Genomic DNA, 21803 nt, shown 5'->3' with positions numbered 1-21803 from the left:
GGCGCCTAACCCTGTGGCTCACAGCGGGGCTCCTGGGTGTGTGTGCACAAATTCATGAATGAATGGCTGAATGAGTGAATTCACATTCTTCAGGAAGGGTGGGGGGAGTGGAGTGAGGAAGGACTCAGAAAAAGAGGCTAGGTCTGCCCTCTTAGGACTTCTTAGGTCCTAAGCTTTAAAGAGAAGGTCGCTCTCACCCAAGAATACGTTATGATTGAAACTGAAAAAACAGGGCGCCTGGGTGGCTCAGTGGGTTAAAGCCTCTGCCTTCAGCTCAGGTCCTGATATCGGGGTCCTGGGATCCAGCCCCGCATTGGGCTCTCTGCTCAGCAGGGAGCCTGCTTCCCTTCCTCTCTCTGCTTGTCTCTGCCTACTTGTGATCTCTGTCAAATAAATAAAATTTAAAAAAAAAAAAAACCAACCAAAAACTGAAAAAACAAAACAAAAAACTACTGAACTGTAACATAAGTGCCAAAAAGTACTATGAAGATCTGATTTCAGACAATGTAGCCATTCTCACCAGCATTTTTAAAGATCCAGCACCCTTTTTATTTTCATTTCTCGGTGTCCCTGAATTGAGGGATCCAAAACACACACTTTGGGTGGGTAGACTGCAGCAGAGAAAGCCCTAGTGAATGGTGCTCCCCACAAACAGGCTATGATAATCTCTGTCCCTCAGCTTCTTGCTCTGTACATCGGATGCGCTAACTCCTGCACGGTGGGGGTAAACCCAGGTCCCTGTTAAGGCCTGAAAAACCGTATTTTCCGTCATCGGAGCCCCAGGATTGAGGTCTTTGCTCTGGCTCTACATTACTGCGACCCCTTCCTCTTCTTCCTCCTCCCCTGTTTTTCAGGTGGTAAGGCCGGGGTGCAGCTTTCCTGAAATCACTCCTCCCCGGTAACCCTTGGTGACTTACAGGTCACCTCCTGCAAGAAGGTTCTTCCCGAATCCGCGACTTCGGGTGGCGGCGCTCAGGCATCCCAACCCCGCCCCTCCGCGCCGCCCGACCGCCGCCAAACCCTGGCGCGCGGATCACGCGGGCCGGAGCGCTCTGGGCATGCTCAGTCGCCCGGCAGGTGGGGCCGCCGCGGGACGCCTGGTCCGGCCGGGAGCAGAGGGGCGGGGGCGGAGGGAGGGAAGTGGGCGGGAGCCGAGGGCAGAGTCGCGAGAGTCGCCGGCGGCCGCGGGGCGCTGGGCAGGTGGGACCCCGCGCGGGCCGGGCCGGGATGAGCTATGGCATCAGTCAAGGTGGCCGTGAGGGTCCGGCCCATGAATCGCAGGTGAGTTGGGGGCTGCCATAGGCGGCCCCTCGATGCACCCCCACCCGGAGTAACCTAGTGTCCAACTGCCCTCAAGGGCCAGCCCGGACTTAAGTGTCCCGGGACGGTCTCTGGCCCACTGGTTCCTGGCCGTGGCCTCTGGGGGCCTGGAGCACTTCACGCTTTGCTGTCCCTTTTACGCTGCCCTCTTGGAGTCCCTGGGGCTACAGAGTTCACGAGGCCAGATTCCTGACCCATTAACTTGTGGAGGTTTACGTGTTCCCCCCTTTTCAGAAGCGTCAAAGGATCACTTTCATGAAGGCTTGAAATCCTTGTTGGGGGTGATTTAAGAGTGGTCATGGGACACCGCAGCCCTCGGGCGAACTTCCCTCAGTTGTGTCAACTCAGGAGTTCTTTATTAACAACAATGTTTTTAATTGCTTAGTGAGAGATGATGCTAGTTCCCTGAATGTGAACCCTGACTTCTAATCGGTAACTGAGCAGTTCTTAATTTCACGTTCAAGAGTGGATGGCAAACTTTAGCAAAGTTTTCACTTCAGGGGGAAAAAAAATCAAGGACACTTAGGCACACGTGTTTGAAATCCGCTGATGTTAAGAGCGGGGAAGAGTTATAAACACATTTAGAATCTAATCTTGTATTTTCCTACAAGATAATGCTTTTCAGAATGATTTGACTATTCATTGAAAAATAATCCCCCTTCTCAATGACCTCTTTATAATCAGTATAGAAAGATGCTTTAGAAGAGTTACTTTTTAAATTGGTTTCATTTTAAAGAATGAAGTAGACCTAGATAGGATGTGTCCTTCGGAGTTGACAGGCCCAGTTCATGCAAGGCCATTTGTTTTTTTTGGCTTCTCTGTCAAGTTGTTGGATATTTGACTTACCATATGGCCTTTACACTTTCTCATATCAACTTGTGGAGGTCATTGTTTGGTAGTTCTGACAGCTGATTGGGGCATCTGAAGATCATAAAATCAAGTGATCGCCAGAATCCTCTTTGGCTCACCTGAATCTGTTTTTTCTATTGGCAAATAGGGAATCTTTATTCTGGTTGGTAGATGTTGAAAACCAGTGCTTTTGTCATTTTAAGTTATTTGTAAAACTTTTTAGGGAAGGAGTTTGACTTTTATGTAAGTCCAAGGGGAATATGGATGTTGGTATGTATAGCCAGTCATACAGGACAAACAGACCCCAAAGTCATTTAGATGATTTAAAAAGATTTTTCTTTATTTTGGATTTACATGTATAAAGTTCCTTTTTCTCTTTGGAATAACATGAACACATTCTAGAAGATTGTAGTGAGTGACTTTAGAAAACACCTACCAAATGCGCAGCCTTGTCCTGGGTGCTATAGCGGGGATAAGGTGAGTGAGGATTAATGAGTGTCTTCTAGGAGCCCAGTATCTAATGTGGGAAGGACTACATACTGGCAGGACTCTCCTAAAACATGGGGCTGGTTGGAAGTGATGGTCCAAGTGCATTCCTTTGCCACTGTAGGCCTGGAGCCCAGTTATATGGAGGAGCTGCAGGAAATGTCCAAAAGCCATGTGCTTTGAGGTGATAGATTGAAGTGATGGTATTTGTACTTTCAAAAGAGAACTCTGGTGGTGGCATCAGGATTAGGGCAAGACCCAAGGAAGTGGCAGTCTGAACTAAAGGTAGAAATGGGAAGGCTGGTTAGATACACTGAGATGATTTCCAGGCAGAATTAAGAGGATTTTGCAGATCCTTGGATGGGAAGAAGGGGAAAGGCGAAGAATATAGAACCGTTAACTAAGGTTTGATGATCAAGGAGGTGGAAGAGGTTTGGGGAAGGTGAAGAGTGAGGTTGGTGTATTCTGTGTTAGATCTGTAGAGTCATATGAGATGCAGTTAAGTGTCAGTAATAAGCACAGTGTTGCCACAGAGTGAGTGCTGCCCTCGTGTTGACCCTGTTGATGATCTCAAGTGTGGGGAGGGCATCTCTCTGGTGGTCTTCAGTAGACTGTTAGAAACATGGGTTTAGGTCTCAGGTGATTTGAGGATGGACATTGGGAAAGCTTTTGCACATAGATGACAGTTTAAGAATGTTACAGTGAGATTTCTCAGGAGGAGAAAATCTTATCTTTATGTATATATAGAGATATATATATATACACAGATATATATATATGCATATATAGACACACATGCACACATATGTTTACATGTGTGCAAATATTTGTGTGTGTGTATGTATATATATGTATATATATATGGTTAAAAAATGTTACAGTGCAAAGAAGAGGGTTGGATCCTGGGATATGCTTTTCTTTAAAATTATAGGCAGAAGATTGGCTTGCCCTTCATGGAGGAGAACCAGCACAGCAAATTGTCATGGCAGGGAAAGGAGCAGTGTCTCTTGAAGGAGGTGGTGGTTGTTGGTGTCAGATGTTGCCAAGATGGTGCCCTGAGGGTGTGAGTGAGATGAGGTCTTTGGTCTTGGAGACAATAACGTTGGTAATCTTCCAAAGGGCAGTTTCAAGGAGAGACAATGATCCAGAAGTTGTCAGTGAAATGGAAAAGGGTATACAAATGGCCAGCCAAAAGTACCTGACTAGACATGCAAATTTATAGTAGTAGTAAGAAACCATTTTTTATTAGTGAGGTTGGTGGATGTTGACTGAACATCAGGTGCTGGTGAAGGAATGGTGATGAAATCATAAAGGGTCAGAACCTCTGAAACTTTCTTACTGGGAAATTTGACAGTAGCTCTCAAGAATAGAAATTTATAAACCTACCGACTGGGCAGTTTTCTTTCTAAGAATTTATTTTATAGATTATATTCCTACTTACAAAGATGTATGCATCATCCATGAACATGGGATTGCAGATGTAAAATTTTTGCTCTGTTAATCTTTAGAGGAGCTTTAGGCAAAGAGGGAGCAACCAACAGGAAGGAAAGACCTGGGGTATTGGGAGGTGAGGAATGCTGTTACAGGCTCTAAAAGGGTGGAGGCCAGGGGTGAGATGTGACCTTCTGAGCCAGGCCTTTGCCGTAACTGCTACTTGCAAACAAGCATCCAGTGCTTGATTCAGGCTAAGATGTGATGCCTTTGTTTTTACTACGGTGGTGCTTTGGGTTATGTGGCAGAAGTAGTTGTGAAAGAGCCCTTACTTTGCATCACATAACAGCAGCTGCCTTTGCTAAGAGTTCCCTCTGTGGCACTGGTACAAAATCTAATTTAATCTTTGTAACAGTCTTAGTAGGTACAGACTATTACTGTCATGCCATGTACAGATTGGGAAACATAGTTAATTTGCCCAAAGTCAATTTCATAGTCAACAGCTCTACTTTTTGAAAATGAGTAAAACCTTTGCCAAAACAATTTGCTCATAGTTTTTTATGGGCAAATTTTAACATTTATGTATTGTCTTTTTATGCCTTATGTATGTATTCTGTTTCCTTTGAGATTTCTTCCATTGGTACACTGGTTTCATATTTTACAATTTTATGAGATTTTTTTTTTCCAACAAAGTTCCAACAAAAATAATGATTTGGTAACTAATTTGTCCATTTCCTTTTGGTTTCACTTGTTTTTTTTTTTTTCATGAAAACACTATATGATTCTGTCCCTTTTTTTTTTTTTTTTTGAGAGTGTGGGAGTGGTGGGGCCTGGACGGGCAGAGGAAGAGAGAGAATCTTAAGCAGGCTCCATACTCAGTGCAGAGCCCGATGCAGGGCTGGATCTCACAACCCTGAGATCATGACCTGAGCCGAAATCAAGAGTCCAACACTTAACCAACTAAGCCACCCAGGCGCCCTCCCCACCAAGGATTCGCGAGTGCCATCTATCCTGTCCCATTGATTTGCCAGTGTTGATGGGGCTGGGATCTGAGGGCAGACCGCGTGGGTTCCAGTTCTGGCTGTCATTTACAAGTGGAGTAAAATTTGAGCAAGAGACTTAATTGTTCTGAACCTCAGTTTTCACAGCTGTAAAATGGGTGATAGTAATTGTACATACTTGATAGGTTGTGAGGCAAGGTCGTTCTTCATATATTTCTTTTACTGTGATTCAGAGATGACACATTTGAAATCGAAGCTCTGTGGATATGTAAAAGATTTATAAGGTGTTACATGCAATTCACTCATATTTTCTGTTCTGTCCTGTTTTATTCTATTGTCTTGTTTAAAAAAATGCTATTTCTAGATCCACTAAATTGACTTCAAGATCTATTAATGATTTGCAGTTGGCAATGTGAAGAACAACTGTTGTGAGGTTCAAATGAGATCGTGTATGTGGGTAACACTGTCCACACAGTGCTGGGCATGCGGCAGGGGCTCTGTAAAGATTAGTTATTGTTATTACTGTTATTTTTTTATAATTTAATGATTGTAACTTTATTCAATAACAATATATAAGGTTTTTTTTTTTTTTTTTTTTTTCCGAAAAAGTATTTCCTGAGTGCTGGCAACAGGCCAGGTGATAGCTTTTTAAATATACTTTCTTATCTGATAAGGCAAGACCACCTCATTTCTTCCCTTTTTTGACTGTTTTTAGCTTTCCTTTCTCATTACCTTTTCAGGTGGAATTTACAGTCATGTTTAGTATGTTAAAAAGAGAAGAAAGAAAAAACCACCAGTGGTATTTTGACTGGGATTGGCCTCTTTAGGGTATACTGAGTTCTTCTCATTTTAAGAGTGTCAGGGACTAGTTCACGATGGTATCTTGCATCTCTGATGAAGACAGCAGATAGCTTGGTGTTAGGGATGGAATACGTCTTGCTCTCTTTTTTACCGTGGCAACTTTCTTTCCTGCTCCCACCGATTGAGTGATTGAGGGCTTTTTATGCCCATTTAGAGGCGAAACTGAGAGCCCTCACGTAACAGTGCCTGGCGTCTGGACTTGAACCAATCTTTCTCTCATTTCTGAAGCTCCTCCATTATACAGAACGCTTAGATGAGAGGAGGGGAGGGGACCGAAAGGCAAGTAGGGACGCATACAGTTACCAGCGGTCTTAGACCACCTGAAGCGTTGTGTAAGAATTAGTTGAGAGGCAGGTAGACTGGGTGTTGTTAGGACTTCCCTTGTTATCTTGGGAGTTTGGGCTTTCATTCTCCAGTTCGCTGGCTAGTATGGTAGCTCTTGGCCCCATGTGGCTATTTCAGTTAACATTAAGTAGAATTTAAAATTTAGTTGCTCAGTTGCACTAGTCACGTTTTAAATACTCAGTAGCCCACATATTGAACAGTGCTGATGCAGAGCTTGTCCATCATTGTGGAAAATTCTGTTGGATGGTAAGACTGAACTGGCTTGAGTCCCAGATTTATGACTTCTTAGCTTCCTGCCTTGGCATGGAAGTGCCCTGTGCTTCAGTTCCTTCATGTGCAAATGGAGATCTTCACAGGACCCACCCCGTGGGGCTGAGATGGTGACTGAATGCACTTAGGCTAACACTGTTGGGCCTCAAAGCGAGTGCTTTATAAATATTGGCTCTTATTTTTAGACCCTGGAGGCTACTGATGGTTTAAAAACAGGGATCTCATTTGCCATTTAGTATCTTCAGAAGTTTCATCTAATAGCAGTGCAGGGAAGTGCTACCAGGACCAGCAAAAATGACCTTTTATATACTATTTGCCAAGCACTGTGTTAAGTGCCCTTTATGCACTATTATTATCCTATCGACTTTCCTTTTGTTCTCAGGGATGCAAGACTCGGGGCTTAACTGTCTGTATGAGTGGGCAGAGGTCAGTGTAGGAAGACCGTAAGGAACTGAAATATGACCCATGACAGTGTGATTCTGGACTAGATTGGAGTTGTAATAGGCGTTAAAATTCAACCAAGTGCATTCAAAATCTAATAGGCTTTATTAAGCAATTCGTGAAGCAGGCAGCATCCTCATCTAGCAAGTAGAAAGGAGCTCCAAGGAGTACAAAATGGAAGGTTTTTATAGACAGGAGGTTGGGGCAAGAAGTGATTAACAGAAGAAAGGAAAGGATTGTTTCAGGCAAGGTCACCTTCCATGAGGGAGAACAACAGAGTCTTATTGGGTGGATCACTTTGTCTTCCGGTGGGGGATGGAGAGGGCCATGTGACAGATTACCTCAGTGGTGCTGACCAGAAAACTGATGGCCAACTGCATTCTGGGGGAGGTTGAAACTGCAGTTAGGTTAGATGGTAAGCCCCAGTCTGGTGACTTGGCCTAGCATATGTGACTCCATTTTGGAAATAGGAACCATAGGGAAGGGCACAATCAAAGGAAAGACTTGTAAGCAAAATTCTAAAGAAGCTTTCACTGTGTTTTCTGAGTGTGAAAATAATACATGCTTATTAAAAAAACGTATGTTCTACAGAAAAGTGTACCAAAGAAATCAGATAGACAAATCGCTCAACTTCCATGATCCGGGGATCACTACTTGTAAACTTTTGGTGCATTGGGATCCAGTCATTTTTCCGTGTTTGTGTGGCAACATAATGTATACACTATTTTATACCCTACTGTTTGCATTTGCAAGAGACATCCTGAAGACCAATCAGCAGGACACAGGGAGGCCAGACTCAAAGATGAATGAGTGGTTTGGGCTGTTAAGTGGAAGAATGCCTTTCCCAAAGTCAGGATGCCACCATGAGCTGGTTGGGGAGGAGGGACATGGTGGGGAGTTGAGTTGGCTCCGGCTGCTGGTGGGGGAACCAGGAGTAGGGACCCAAGAGGTGTCAGCTCTGTGATGCACATTTGGATGTGGGTCTCTTAGAGGCGATAGTGGATGTAGTGGAAGTGAGTTTGGTTACCAAGGAGGACAGTAGTGAGGAAGGAAGGGGATAGTAGAACGGCATAATTGGCTGTGTCCTGGGCAAGTGGATTTTACTGGGTCTTTAGGGTTCATTTCTTTTTTTGTAGCACACTGATTCCCAGTGTGGACCAGGGACAGCTGAGAATCACTTAGGCTCTTTTAGGGCCTTCCCAAGGTCAGAACTACATTTGCAGTAATACTAAGATAGTTTTCCCTTTTTTACTCTTCTCTCCTGGGGTTATGGTGGAGTTTTCCAGAAGCCGTGGGGTACAATAATGTCATGGCTCCATGTGCTCTGCATTCTGTGTTTTAGAAGTGTCTCAGTTTTGGGGTGCCTGGATGACTCAGCTTTGGCTCAGGTCATGATCCCATGATCCTGGGATCAAGCCCCGCATCGGGCTCTCTGGTCAGTGGGAAGCCTGCTTCTCCCTCTTCCACTCCCCTGCTTGTGTTCCCTCTCTTGCTGTGTCTCTCTCTTTCAAATTAAAAAAACAAACAAACAAACAAAAGAAATGTTTCCCTTTTAATTTCTTGTACGGTAACTCTCAGTAGATAGTACTCCTGTTCTGCTCCTTCCTGTGGGGCCCAGGGCCTGGCATGGGCCCCATCCCTCCTGGGCATCTCAAACCTAGGCTAGGCAGAGGAGAAGTGTGGTGGTGTGTGTCTGTTTTTGTTTTAAGGGAGAGGAACAAAACAGGTAGAGAGGTAGAGGGTTGGGGGAAGAAGGCTGCTGGGACAAGGGAGGGAGGGATGGTGAGAAATAGAGCTGATTTGGGGGGCACCTGGGTGGCTCAGTGGGTTAAGCCTCTGCCTTCAGCTCAGGTCATGATCTCAGGGTCCTGGGATTGAGCCCTGCATCAGGCTCTCTGCTCAGCAGGGAGCCTGCTTCCCCTGCTCTCTCTGCCTACTTGTGATCTCTGTCTGTCAAATAAATAAGTAAAATCTTAAAAAAAATAAATAAGCTAATTTGGTATTAACTTCTGCTTTGTTTTACTCATGGAGGCTGTGGCTGAGAGAGAGATCAACAGTGTATTTGCCTTTTCTGTCTGTCTGTCAGAAGTTATTTAGAGATGTCCAGTTGTGCAATGTATAGTGCTTTGGCTTAAAGTTGATTTGCTTTGTTTGTCCTCATTTCATGATTAATTTTGTAAAGTATTTCAATAGCCTTTGCTGTTTTCGTGGGATGCAATCTTGTTTTGTGAAGGGAAATGTTAGAGTTAAACGCCTGCAGCCTGGGGGAGGACGTGATAGTGCCTTACGGTCCCCAGCCCCCTTCCCTGGGACCGAGAGCCTCTGGTTTATTTTGGTGGCTTGGACTACCTTCTGTCCAGCTCCAGTTGCAGAGACCGTCCAGGATAAAGTCCTTCATGGGAAGGTGGGCATCGTTCCCTCGAATTCAGCCTGCTGATTCACATCAGGCACAGAGGAGGTTACTAGGAGCAGGGCCTGGAAGCTTTCTCTCACTCTGCTGGGCTGAGCGCTTGTTTCCTGCTCTGTCCATTTCCAAATACATTCATTATTCATTGTTGCTGCATAGTAGAGGGGAAATAGCTATTTCTATGATCAGCATAGACAGAGCGAATTTCAGGGGGATATGTAGAATTTAAAGTCATTTGAGAAAGAGCTTTCAGTATTGGTGTTGATAAGTGATTTTTGCCATCATTTACTATTGCTAGCCACTCATTCACTTATTAGGAACTTTGCTAAGTCTTAGGTGGTCTCTGTCTAATTTAATCCTAGCAATAGCTCTGTAGGGCTGAATATGTTTAGCTCCATTTCGTAGATGAGAAAACTGGGGACCAGAGCAGGATCAGGTTCAGGTTCCAATTTTAGAACATAACACTGGTTTTCTGGCTTCATACATTTACCATTAACTGAGGGTGTGTATGTGTGCATGTGTGTGCACCTATGAATGTATTTGTTTGTTTGCTTTTTTATTGGCTCCCTACAGGTAAATTCTGTGAGATCCAGTAACCTTGTCAGTCTTACTCATGGCTCTTTCCCCCAAACCTAGAATGGTTCCTGGCAGAGATGGGTTCTCAGAAAATATTTATTGACTTAATAACTGCCACCTCGGGACGCCTGGGTGGCTCAGTGGGTTAAGCCTCTGCCTTCAGCTCAGGTCATGATCTTGGGGTCCTGGGATTGAGCCCCATATCGGGCTCTCTGCTCAGCGGGGAGCCTGCTTCCCCCCCCCCGCCTCTGCCTGCCTCTCTGCCTACTTGTGATCTCTCTCTCTGTCAAAAAAAAAAAAAAATCAAAAAAAAAAAAAAAATCCAAAACTGCCACCTTTCCTGTCCTTCTTCCCCATCTTTCAGCTGTGGATGCTTGTAAGGAATCAGGAATCCCTAGCCCAGTGTCTGTTATAAGGAATCAGGATTTCCTAGCCCGGCATCTGTAGGATGTCTCTCTTTGCTCCCTGTGAGGAGGAAAGGGAGTTTTGGTGATCCTTCTGCTGGGTATTAGGAAGAGAGGAGGGATGAAAGCAGGCTGAGAAGAGCCTGGGTGAAGAATGACAGCTCCGGAGCATTCCCCGTGTATTAGTTAATTACATGCAAATTATACATCAAATACTCATTATGTTTATCTCTTACGGTTAGAGAGTTAGCGATAAAACACTTACTGTGTTTAAATGATGCATAGTTTATGGGACAGAACATTCATGTTCCTTTCTTCAGAAAAAGGTTTTTTTTTTTCTTTTTAACTTTTTATCCCCAAATAATTTTAGACTTACAGTTCCTGTATGTACTTCATCCAACTTCCCCTAATGTTAACATCTTATATAACCATGGTACAGCTCCTGAACCAAGAAATTAACACAGTCCAAGACTATTAGCTAGATTCTAGTTCTACCTTGACTGTTCTTCCTCTGTTCCCGGAGCCAGTGCAGGACCCCACATTGCATTTAGTTGCTGTGTCTTCTTAACCTTTTGTGGTCTTGACAGTTCCTTGGTCTCAGAAGAGTGCCAGTCAGTTAGCTTGTGAAATGGCCCACGGCTTGGTTTTCTGTGATGCTTTATCATGACTGAACTGGAAATGCGGTTTTGGTGAGAACACCATGTATTGTTCTCTTCATTTCACATCATGCCAGGGTTCATGGTGTCAGTTTGTCTCCTTAATGGTGACGTTGACCTTGACCACGGGTTAACCTGGTGTCTGTGGTTGATAAATATCTGTGGGAGATATTTTTTGGGAAAATTTTTTGATTTGTTTGTAACCCTAGTTTTTCCCCGTAGGAACCCATTTCAGATATTCTGGTAAAAATTATTGTGAATGTAAAATTCACTTAAAGCATTCCACTTACCCAACTTAGTGGCAAAGGATTTATCATACTTAAAGCAGAGGACATTTATGTTTTGGAAGGCTGATGATGCTTGTACAGGACTGTGGACTTCACAGACTTTTTCAGTGAAACATTTATCAACTCAATGCATGCTGATGTTTTCTATTCTCTACTGTTTCATTAAGAAAAAAAAGATAGTTGTTACCCACTAAATTGATTTAATGATCTGCAATTTGAAAAACACTAGTGTAGTGAATTTATTGTTCAGAAGTTGATAACATCTTTTTTTTTTTTTTTAACATGAGAGAACATTGAAGTTAGGTTGTTGTTAGATTGAAATTCAATTCTATTTCCTCTAGGAAGCTGGGGAGCTCTTGATCCCAAGAGGATAAATCAAGTTTAGAAGGAGAATTTTCACTTTTAAGAGTCTAGGATTCTGAACCCACCATGAGATGTCCACTCTGAGGAGCTTGCTTTCTTGAGCCCTCATGGCCTCATGGTCTCTCGCCAGGTTACACCTGCTGATTTTTGTTTTCAGGGTTTTATTAACAAAATCTAAACCATCACAGTGATTCTGCTTAGAAAATGTGGTTGGGGCAAAGGTAAATCACTGTATGAGCTCCCTCTTAGTGGGACTTAAAGTTCCCCAGGGAGGTTTCAAGAAAAAAATCAAGGTGGTGGAGACTAGCTCAAAAGGGAGAAAAATTGCAGCGATGTAGCTTTTAAAAATAGATTTTGGTCTGTTTTCTTCCTTTTCCTCAGGTTAGTGTTTCCCTGTGAGCTATTGCTACTTGATCAGATTGAAAGACAATTGTGAGAAAAATGCCACTAGTCCTGGGGCTGGAGCTCATGTATGGTTATCCAAATAAGGTGTTTCTTTTCTTCTTCTTCTTATTTGTTTTGATGGGGGTGTGGGGTTGTCTAACCTGCTAAGCATCCTGAAAGTGTTGAGCCAGAACTCTGTCCTGTCTAAAACACTGAACTGGGAGCGTCTGGGTGGCTCAGTGGCTTAAGCCTCTGCCTTTGGCTCAGGTCATGATCCTCTGGGTCCTGAGATCGAGGCCCACATTGGGCTCTCTGCTCAGCAGGTAACCTGCTTCCCCTCTCTCTCTGCTTGCCTCTCTGCCTACTTGTGATCTCTCTGTCTGTCAAATAAATAAATAAAATCTTAAAAAAAAAAAAAAAAGAAACACTGAACTGGGGGTGCCTGGGTAGCTCAGTTGGTTAAGCATCTGATTCTTGATTTTGGCTTAGGCCCAGATCTCAGGGTCTTGAAATGAAGCCCTTAACTCTGCTCAGCACAGAGTCTGCCCTAGACTTTCGCTTTCCCTCTGCCCCTCCCCACCTCAAATAAATAAATAAAATCTTAAAAAAAAAGTACTGCACTGGTCTCTTACATGAACAGGATTGAGCACCAACGGAGTACTCCCCCAACCCCTGCCCTAACCCAGCTGCAGATGGTGTGGTCCTTCTTTTCTTCTATTTTAATATTTAAAATTTTTCATTTTGGAATATTTACAGAAAGTTGCAGAGTAGCACAGACATAGCTTTCACCCAACTTCCCTAAATGTTATAACCTTAGAAAACTATAATATAACTAAAACCCAACAAAGTCAACATTGACACATTACTATTCACTAATCTGATTTATTCAGATTCTCCAAATTGCCCCACTAGTGTCTTTTTTCAGGTCAGAGTTCCAGGCCAGGATTCACAGTGCATTTAGTTGTCTTGTGAAACATCTTAATTAAACTTGTTTTGTTCTCAGGGTCCACGTTGCCTATCCTGGTATGATACTAAGGGTAAGAATAGGTAACATTTCCCTTGGGATAGCTCTGTCTGTTTGAAAGTTTGAGGAATTACGTCTCCTGGCATCTTTTGTTGGAATATAGACAGTTTGAGCTGTTAACACCTTGGTTGTATTAATTATTCCACATGTCAAACTGAAAAGGACACGTGGGGACCTTTCATCCTGGGGTGGAAGGGTCTGGAATTCAGAGTGAGTTAGGGGAAGGCAGGTCTCAGTGGTGTGTCAAGGGATCAGTTTTAGGCATAGTTAGCTAAATCTGTAGTACAGGGGCCACAGACCCAATGCCTACAAGGACCAAACAGGCCTGCCTCAATCCTCATTACAAACTCTGAGCACAGACGACCGGATAAGCAGCCGCAGATTCTCAGCTTCAGAGGTGGGGAGGTAATCATGAGTGGAGGGGCACTTGCTGGTTTCCCACCTTTTAATGGCTTCACACTAAAGTCACCAAGACATTTATCTTTTGCTCATGAAAGCGGATCACCAAGTGTAGCTCCCAGTCAGCAGGTGCTTTTCTATTTCCTGGAGCCTCACCATCTTGTCTCTCCAGCTAGTGGAAGGGAGGTGGAGGGTGGGGCAGTGTACCCACCTCTTGTCCTCCTTGGTGTGGAAGAGACACATCACTGGTGCCCACTGTCCATTGGCCACATGGCCACACCTGGATACAAGGAAGGCTGGGAACTATAGTGACTATTTGACTTTATAGGCTGGCAACGTAGTGACTGGTTGGGACACCACTTTCCAGTGATATTTCTGTACATAAAGGAAACGTGTCTATTTCTACTGCACCCTGTGTTTCGAGAGATGACTCTGTTCTAGCCAGTGATACCATTGAGGACCTTTGCACTTGCCTTTCCATCTGGTGCGCGTGTGGTGCAGATGTCCACGTGTCCTGTTTCCTCCTTCCTTTAGGCGGATGTCACCTCCTCAGTGATCCCAGTGAAAATAGCACCTCCCACCCCCGGTGTTCCCTATCCCTCTTCTTGATTTTTTTTTTTTTCTTTTATCACACTTATCACAACCTGGCCTGTTACATATTTTCCTTATTTATCGGTATATTGTCTGAATCCCTCTATGAGGATAGGGGCCATTTCTTCTAGTTCTTGGCTATCTTTCTCGTGCCTGACATGTAGCAAGTGTTCAAATGTTGAATAAAATGAGAACCTGGACTGATCAAATGTTAGCAAGGATTATAGCTAAACAAACAAGCAAACAGATCACTGTGCAGGCCAAGCGGACCATGTCTGTGAATGCGATGCTGGCTGCCAGCCTGGGTCTTGGGTGGAGAGCAGGTGCTGGGGCTGGGGCCAAAAGACATAGGTTTGTTTTCTAGGTTCACCACTTGCTCATCGTGTGACCTTGGGTGTGTCATTTTGCTTCTCTGGGTCTCAGATCCTCCTTTTAAAACATGAGAGTAATTGTCCTCCCTCTGCCCCCTACCCCATGTTACTGTGATGATTAGATGAGGTAGATGGTACCTAAAAACACCCAATATGCCATGGGTGCTCAGTTAATTTTTGGGCTTATTGGGTATCTAACTGTGTGGGAGCCTGTGCTGGGTATCAGAGGAATGTATGCTGAGTGGGGGCAGTCCCGGCCCATTTCCAGGGACAGGCAAGGCTTGATCTGGACCTTGTAAGATGGGAAAGAGTCATAGCAGAAGGAAAATCTTTCAGTCATTAAGTATTTATTGAGCAGCTGTGTGTATAGGGTACTGTCCAAAGATTGGAGATAATTTGCCGAATAGGATGGGTAAAGTGGCTGCCCTCGGAGAGCTTATATTCTAGTATACTGCTGTCTAATAGAAAGGCAGTGTCAGCCACCTATGTACTTGAAGATTTTCTGGTAGCCACATTACAAAAATAAAAAAATAGGTGAGGGGCACCTGGGTGGCTCAGTCTGTTAAGTGTCTGCTTTCAGCTCAGGTCATGATCTCCCGGTTCTGGGATCCAGCCCCACATTGGGCTTCCTGCTTGGCTTGGAGTCTGCTTCTCCCACTGCCACTCTCCCCACTCATGTGCTTTCTTTCTCTCTCTGTCTCTCAAATAAATAAATAAAAATCTTTAAAGAAAGATAGGTGAAGTTAGTAAGTTTAACCATCTATTTAACCCATTATATTCAGAATCCATTGCAACAGGAAATCAATAGAATAAGTATAAATGAGGTATTTTAACTTTTCTGTAGCAAGTCTTTGAAGTCTAGTGTGTCTTTTTACATAGCGCAACTCAATTTGGACCAACCGCATTTTAAGTGCTCACTAGCCACACGTGGCTGGTCACTTTTATATTGGACAGCACAGGTCTAGGGAAGAAACAAAGATCGTATGTAATAGCAGGTAGCTGAAAGTTCTATAAAGAAAAAAAAGCAAAGGGGTAGGTAACCACAGACACCAGTGGTCACAGAAGGACTTTTCGTGTAGATAAAAGAAGGTGATGAACTGTGGGAATATCTAGGAAGAATGCTCTAGGTGGAAGGGATAGCAAGTACAAAAGCCTTGTGGCAAGTGCATGCTTGGAATATGCACTGGATGCAGAAGGCCAGTGGGACCTCCTATGCAGTGAGATGGGGGAGTGTGGTGCATCATGTAGAGCTCAGTAAGCCATGGTAAGGTCTTAGGCTCATTCTAAGTGTGGTCAGGGCCACTGGAAGAGTGAGAGAATAGACTGACCTGATTTGACTTTAGTTGTCCAAAGGTCAGTGGTGGAGAAGGGATTATAAGGGGGCAAGAACAGAAGTGGGATGATCTGAGCAAGAGGTGTAGGTGTATATGATTCATTCACCCTGCAAACACTCATTGGCCTCCTATGAAGGGCCAAGCATTGTGCTTAGGCACTGGGGACACCAGTGGGCACGATCTGTGTCTTCAGGAAGCTCAGGCTAGCAAATGAGTGACCGGCTGGTTTGTGGTGGCAAGGTTGAGTAGAGGGGTGGATGGAGAAGGCAGGGAGCCATTCTGTTGAGAAGGTAGGCGTCGTGCTGTCTGGCTGTGCTATTTCTTTGATTGGCTCATCACCAGACTAGAGTGTCAGGCTAAAGGAGCTTGGGCTTAGGGGACCTATAAGACCTTCCTAGTACTGAGGTCAATGCTTTTGTTCTGTGAAACGTGGACAGCCACTGCAGGTGAGTCAGGGAGATGGGGGTTGATGCTCAGCATGTTATGTGGGCAGTGGGTCCATGACGAAGGCAGGAGGAGAGTGAGGAGGGAAGGGAGGAAACCCTGCAAAGGCAGGCTCTTTCTTTTCCCCCAAGGGAAGCTGCTTTCCAGTAGTAGTGATAACTTAGTCTGCACTTTGTACTAACAAATAGTTTTCAGATTTTCTGCTCTTTCTGATGACCAGTAAATGAATTAAATAATTAGCGGAAGGAATTCATTCCTCCTTTCCTGGAACATAAGTGCTTATGGAACCGATTTAATGGTAATTTCATCTTGGCTGGAATTCCTCTCTCCTTCGATTTTGAAGAGTCGGAGGCTTTTGTGGTGGTTTCTGCTTTTGCTGTCTTTTGCCTTTTTCCTTTTTCTGCTCTGCCTTTTGAGAGGCAGCTACCATGAATCAGTCCTAGATATATCTGATTTATTTTCTGTACTGTATTCCTTAGCCTTTCCAGCAGGTTTGTAGTTCTCGATGTGCCATTTCTTATTCATTTACTCATTCCTTCATTCAGCAGACATTCAGTGCTTTCTGCATACGAGAAACTGCTTTCTTTGTGTGTCAGCTTTTCCTTGGAGGGATACCTTCAGATGGTTCCTTGATTAAATTAGTGAGGCAGAGATTGCCCTGTCCATAAACGCACACTTGCCCACAGTCCTCAGTACAGGGGAGGCGTGGATGCGGAAGGGCAGGTAAATTGGGTGGTCCTCAGGCTGCTTCCTGCCTTTGCTCCTAAGTACCTGCTTGGTTTTCTAAAGGATGCCTCAGTCTTCTGAGCTCTTCTTTCCTCATTTGTTATGGTGGGGACAGTAATACCTTATTCATAAGATTATTTTGACAGCTGCAGGGTGTGCTTGTATCCTGCTGTAGAGCAGGCACCATCAGTCCTAACTTATAATTTTCTCTTGCACCTCTTGGGATTTCACACGGATATTGTGATGGTGATGCACAATGTTACATAGCTCAGTAATGAATGGACAAAGTCCACTAGTCACCAAGCATTCCGTTCTGCTGTGTAGATAATAAAGTACAGTAGGTATTCAGAGAAAGGAAGGTCAGTATGAGCTCAAGTCTGCAGGTAAGGCATTATGGCTGGAATTGAACTTGGAGGTCTGACTAGGCTTAGCTTTGTGAAGAGCAGATGTTTTCATGGTGATCTTGACATTTATCTACCTACTGAGCTATTATTGAGCCCTTTCCTTTGGTCAGAGATGATTGAGGGTGTGATTCCTACTCTCTAGTAGCTCTTGATGTAAGGTGGGCAACAGAAACAAAGGGAGCGTCCCAAGTTCTCCAGGTGATGATGATGTATTCAACGCATGATGCATGAGGGTGGGAGTGGGGCTGCTTCTGAGGGCTGGGAAGAATACCCCAGAGGAGGCTACCACGACTGAGGGTATGTGCCAGGCCTTGTGCTGGACCAGGAGTTCTCTAATTCCTACACTCTTCAGAATTTTTGAGGACTCCCCAAAATTTATGGGTTACATCAGTCTGTTGTTTACCACATTACGAATTAAAACAGAAAATTATAAAACATAGGAATATGTACGTAAGCATACATTCCTTTAGCCGTCAGAATGATTCATCACACGTCTTCTAACTTCTGGAAGACTCCACTGTGTACGTGTGAGAGAATGAGAGTGAAGAAGGCAGATAACATTCTGGTGTAATGATGAATATACTTGTCCTTTCCCAGCCCCCCAACATCATTACAGGCTGCTGGTTTGCATGGTGGGGATGTGCTGGCGCATAATCCAGGCACAGTCTGTGCCTTTGTTGGACCAGCTCCTGTGGTGCTGTGTACGGAAGCTTGCGGTTAGGGGCACAATCTAATTCAGACTTGGGGCATCAGGGAAGGTCTTGGGGGGAGAACCATCTCAGCTAGATTGGAAGTGGGCATTAGCCAGGAACAACAAGTGTAGCAGGTGGAGGGAACAGCGTGTGGGAGGCCCAGAGACCTCATTTGCAGAGCTGAAGGAACTTCTGATGGCTGTGTGTTAATAATGCATTTGCTACAATACTGGCAGTTTGCCTTCTCTGCAGCTTTGGCTCGATGTGATTTTATCCACTCGTTTGTTGTCAGAGGCACACACGGCTGTTCCCCATGTGACTTGTAGGAAGTTAAGGGCCTTGTTTCTTTGCACTTGTGTTCAAGAGCTTCCTGTTTCAAGTGCTGAACTGGGTTTGTGAAGCTTTGAAAATGCAGATGGAGCAGAGCCGTGAAATGTGAGGGGGCTCAGTGTGTCAGAGAATGGAGCCTGACTTAGAAAGCGTAATTAATCATGAAAGGAAGGAAAGGTGCTACTTGAGAGTAGCGAAACAGAAGTAAAACCGCACGTTTGATGTCATCATGTGATCGTAGACTGAGGCCTCGGCTGGGACTCAGCGAGTGCCGTACCCTGCATGCTAGCTCTAGCCCCCTTCTCCCTCCTCCTTTGAAATGAGGTCCAAATCAGAGGTGCAGGTATTACACCAGGTGCAACTGGGGCCTGCCTTCGCCCTCATATAGCAGTTGGAGGAGGGGCCTGCTTTATTGTGCATAGACTGTTGGGTCAGCTGAGCCCCAGAAATGAGGCCAGACCTGTTTTGCTCTCTCCCTCTGTGTTATTTCAAAGAGCATCATGATATCAGAGGCCTTTCTTACCTCAGGCCCTTCTGGCTTGATGACAGGGTTATTTCTTTTATTTCTGCATAAATCGTGGTAGTGTATTCAGTTTCAAGGAATCTGGGGTGCATTCTCGAGTGTTAAGAATCTGCTAACACTGCCCCAGCAGTGCAGCTCTGGAGACCTGTGGCTTTACTGTTCAAAAGTTGCCTACCGTGAGGGTCTCAGGAGGTGGAAATCCTGGCAAGGAGTTGGAAGGATTGAAAATTAAGGTGTAGTTTATGCCTTAAAGACAGAAGGAAATGAGACAGAAAGCCCCTCACTGGTGGTTTCTTTAAGAAAGCCTAAGGAAGAAATTAGAAAACCTTATTTGCTTCTGGCTGGCTTAAATCATGTTTTTTTTTTTGTTGTTGTTAAAAATCAGCTTGATTGGGACACCTGGGTGGCTCAGTTGGTTAAGCGGCTGCTTTCGGCTCAGGTCATGATCCCAGGGTCCTGGGATCGAGTCCCACATCGGGCTCCTTGCTCAGCAGGGAGCCTGCTTCTCCCTCTGCCTCTGCCTGCCACTCTATCTGCCTGTGCTCACTCTCTCTCTCTCTCTCTCTCTGACAAATAAATAAATAAAATCTTTAAAAAAAAAAAATCAGCTTGATTGGTTTCATCACATCAGCCAGCATTGTCACTGCTCTTGTCCCTAGAGGCGCCATGGGGGGGGGGGAAGAGAAGAGTCCAACAAAAAGCACAGGAAGTTTGAGGAGCCACAGTCAGATTCTTTAGATTTGCTGCCAATTAGTCATCTTAAAAAGTTTTTTTTTTTTTTTCCCCTGTTTGAGGCTTAACCCCGTCTCTGAAGGCTCTCAGTTTCCTATGGGGGTCTCAGTTCCCATGTCTGGGGAACTTGGGGAGAGCTGCTGAGCTGTGTGGGCTGCAGGGGGAGGCCCTCGTCAACTCCTCTTCTGCTGTCCTGTGGAGTGTAGTCATAGGAGTGCCGTGTCCTCTCATATTGCAGGACAGTTCAGAAACCCAGAGTTGCACATACTGATTTTTAAAGTATTGACAACTAATTAAACTATTCTAGAACACAGGGTGCAGCAGTACTAGCCTTGGGTTGCTGCTGAAAAACATCGGGTTTAGAATGAATTTTTAAAATTCCTCTCCTACATCAAAATAACAAGTTCCTGCACAGCGAATGAAACAATCAACAGAACTAAAAGACAGCTTACCGGATAGGAGAGATATTTACAAATGAAATTTCTGATAAAGGGTCAGTATCCAATTTGTATAACTCAACACCAAAAACACAAATAATCCAATTAAAAAATGGGCAAAAGGCATGGACAGACGTTTCTCCAAGGAAGACATACAGATGGCCAACAGACACAGGAAAAGATGTTCAGCATTACTTATCATCAGGGAAAGGTAAACCAAAACCACAAGGATACCTGCCAAAATGGCTAATATCAAAAAGACAGGAAATAATTGTTTACAAACATGTGGAGGAAAAGGAACACTTGTGCACTGTTGGTGGGAATGCAAATTGGTGCAGCCACACTGTGGACAACAGTATGGGGGTTCCTCAAAAAATTAAAAGTAGAATTACCATATGATCCAGTAATCCCACTACTGGGTCTTTACCCGAAGAAAATGAAGACATTATTCAGAAAGTTACATGGACCCCTCTGTTAATATCAGCATTATTTATACTGGCCAACATATGAAAGCAGCCACAATGTCCATAGCAAGACAGGAGAACAAAGAAGATGTGGTTATATATATACACAATGGAGTATTCCTGAGCCATAAAAAGAATGAAATCTTACCATTTGCAACAACGTGGATGGTTCTAGAGAATAAGGCTAAGCGGAACCCATCAGAGAAAGACAAATACCATATGATTTCACTCGTGTGGAATTTAAGAAACAAAACAAATGAACAAAGAAAAGAGACAAAACAAAAACCAGACTCTTAACTATAGAGAATAAACAGATGGTTGCCAGAGGGGAGGTGGGTGAGGGGATGGGTGAAATAGGTGATGGCGATTAAGAGTCCACATACCATCCTGAGCACTGAGTAAATATATAGAATTGTTGAATCACTGTATTGTACACCTGAAACTACTATAGCACTATATGTCAATTACACTGGAATTAAAAAAAAAATCTTTCTCCTTTATTTGCTTTATTTAAAACTCTTTGCTTCAGACCATTCCTGCATTACAGGTGTTTCCAGTATTTGGGCGAGCTGTTGTCTTTGAGTGCTCTTGGCTTGGCCCACTGTTGCGTCATAAGCATCCTTGAGTTTCACTGAATGCCGAGAGATGCTGGTCCTTCCTGTATTGCTGTGAAGACCAAGAAGGAGATGTCTTGGGTGGGGAGGAGGCTCCTCAAAGATGCAACCCCAAAGTGGTTTCTGCAAACAGTGCTGGTAATGCTAAGGACAGCAACTGCTTCTGCGTAAGTGTGTCCTTCACTGTGCTTTGACTCTGTGGCTTGGTGGTCCTCCACGCATTGGTCAGTTAGAGATGTAGAATGTGAACCTGGCTCTTTGGACTGTGAAACTCTGGGCTACATCGCTCTGATTGTGTGCACTCTGCATGCCTCGGCTCAAAGGCGTTTTCTTCTTTGCTGAGGGTTTTGGTGGCCTGTTTGGTCTTTCTCTCTGTCACCTGGTCTCCTGCAGGTCCATGGTCATGGTTTGTGTTCTCCTTTGGGCTTTGCTAATGACGGCTGATTGTTGGGGAGGCCCTGGTTGCCCCTCTGAGACATTTAATGGCGGAAGTGAGAAACCAGGAGTTTAGGACACTGGCCTCACATCTCCACTGATGGCTTCCCACCCCAGAGAGCGGATTTAACTGGGACGGGGTTCAGCCGGGCAGCATGAATTTTACAGCCCCTTGGAGACTCGTGTGTGCAGCAAAGGTGGG

The 21803-nt window shown here is 44.4% G+C and overlaps 1 protein-coding gene across 1 annotated transcript in view; it reads left to right on the top strand.

Moving 5' to 3' along the window:
* Positions 1-1123: 1123 nt before the first annotated feature.
* Positions 1124-21803, top strand: part of LOC111141654 (kinesin family member 16B) — a 282534-nt gene continuing 261854 nt past the window's right edge. Inside the window, exon 1 of the mRNA XM_022494378.1 lies at positions 1124-1281. Within this exon, the coding sequence (XP_022350086.1) occupies positions 1235-1281 (47 nt within the window). The 5' untranslated portion in view covers positions 1124-1234. The remainder of the gene's footprint in view (positions 1282-21803) is intronic.

Source organism: Enhydra lutris, unplaced genomic scaffold, assembly GCF_002288905.1.
Source record: "Enhydra lutris kenyoni isolate GAN:26980312 unplaced genomic scaffold, ASM228890v2 scaffoldscaffold6, whole genome shotgun sequence".
NCBI classification, from domain to species: Eukaryota; Metazoa; Chordata; class Mammalia; order Carnivora; family Mustelidae; genus Enhydra; species Enhydra lutris.
Note: the sequence above shows the minus strand (reverse complement) of the source record. Positions and strands in the feature narration are given on the sequence as shown.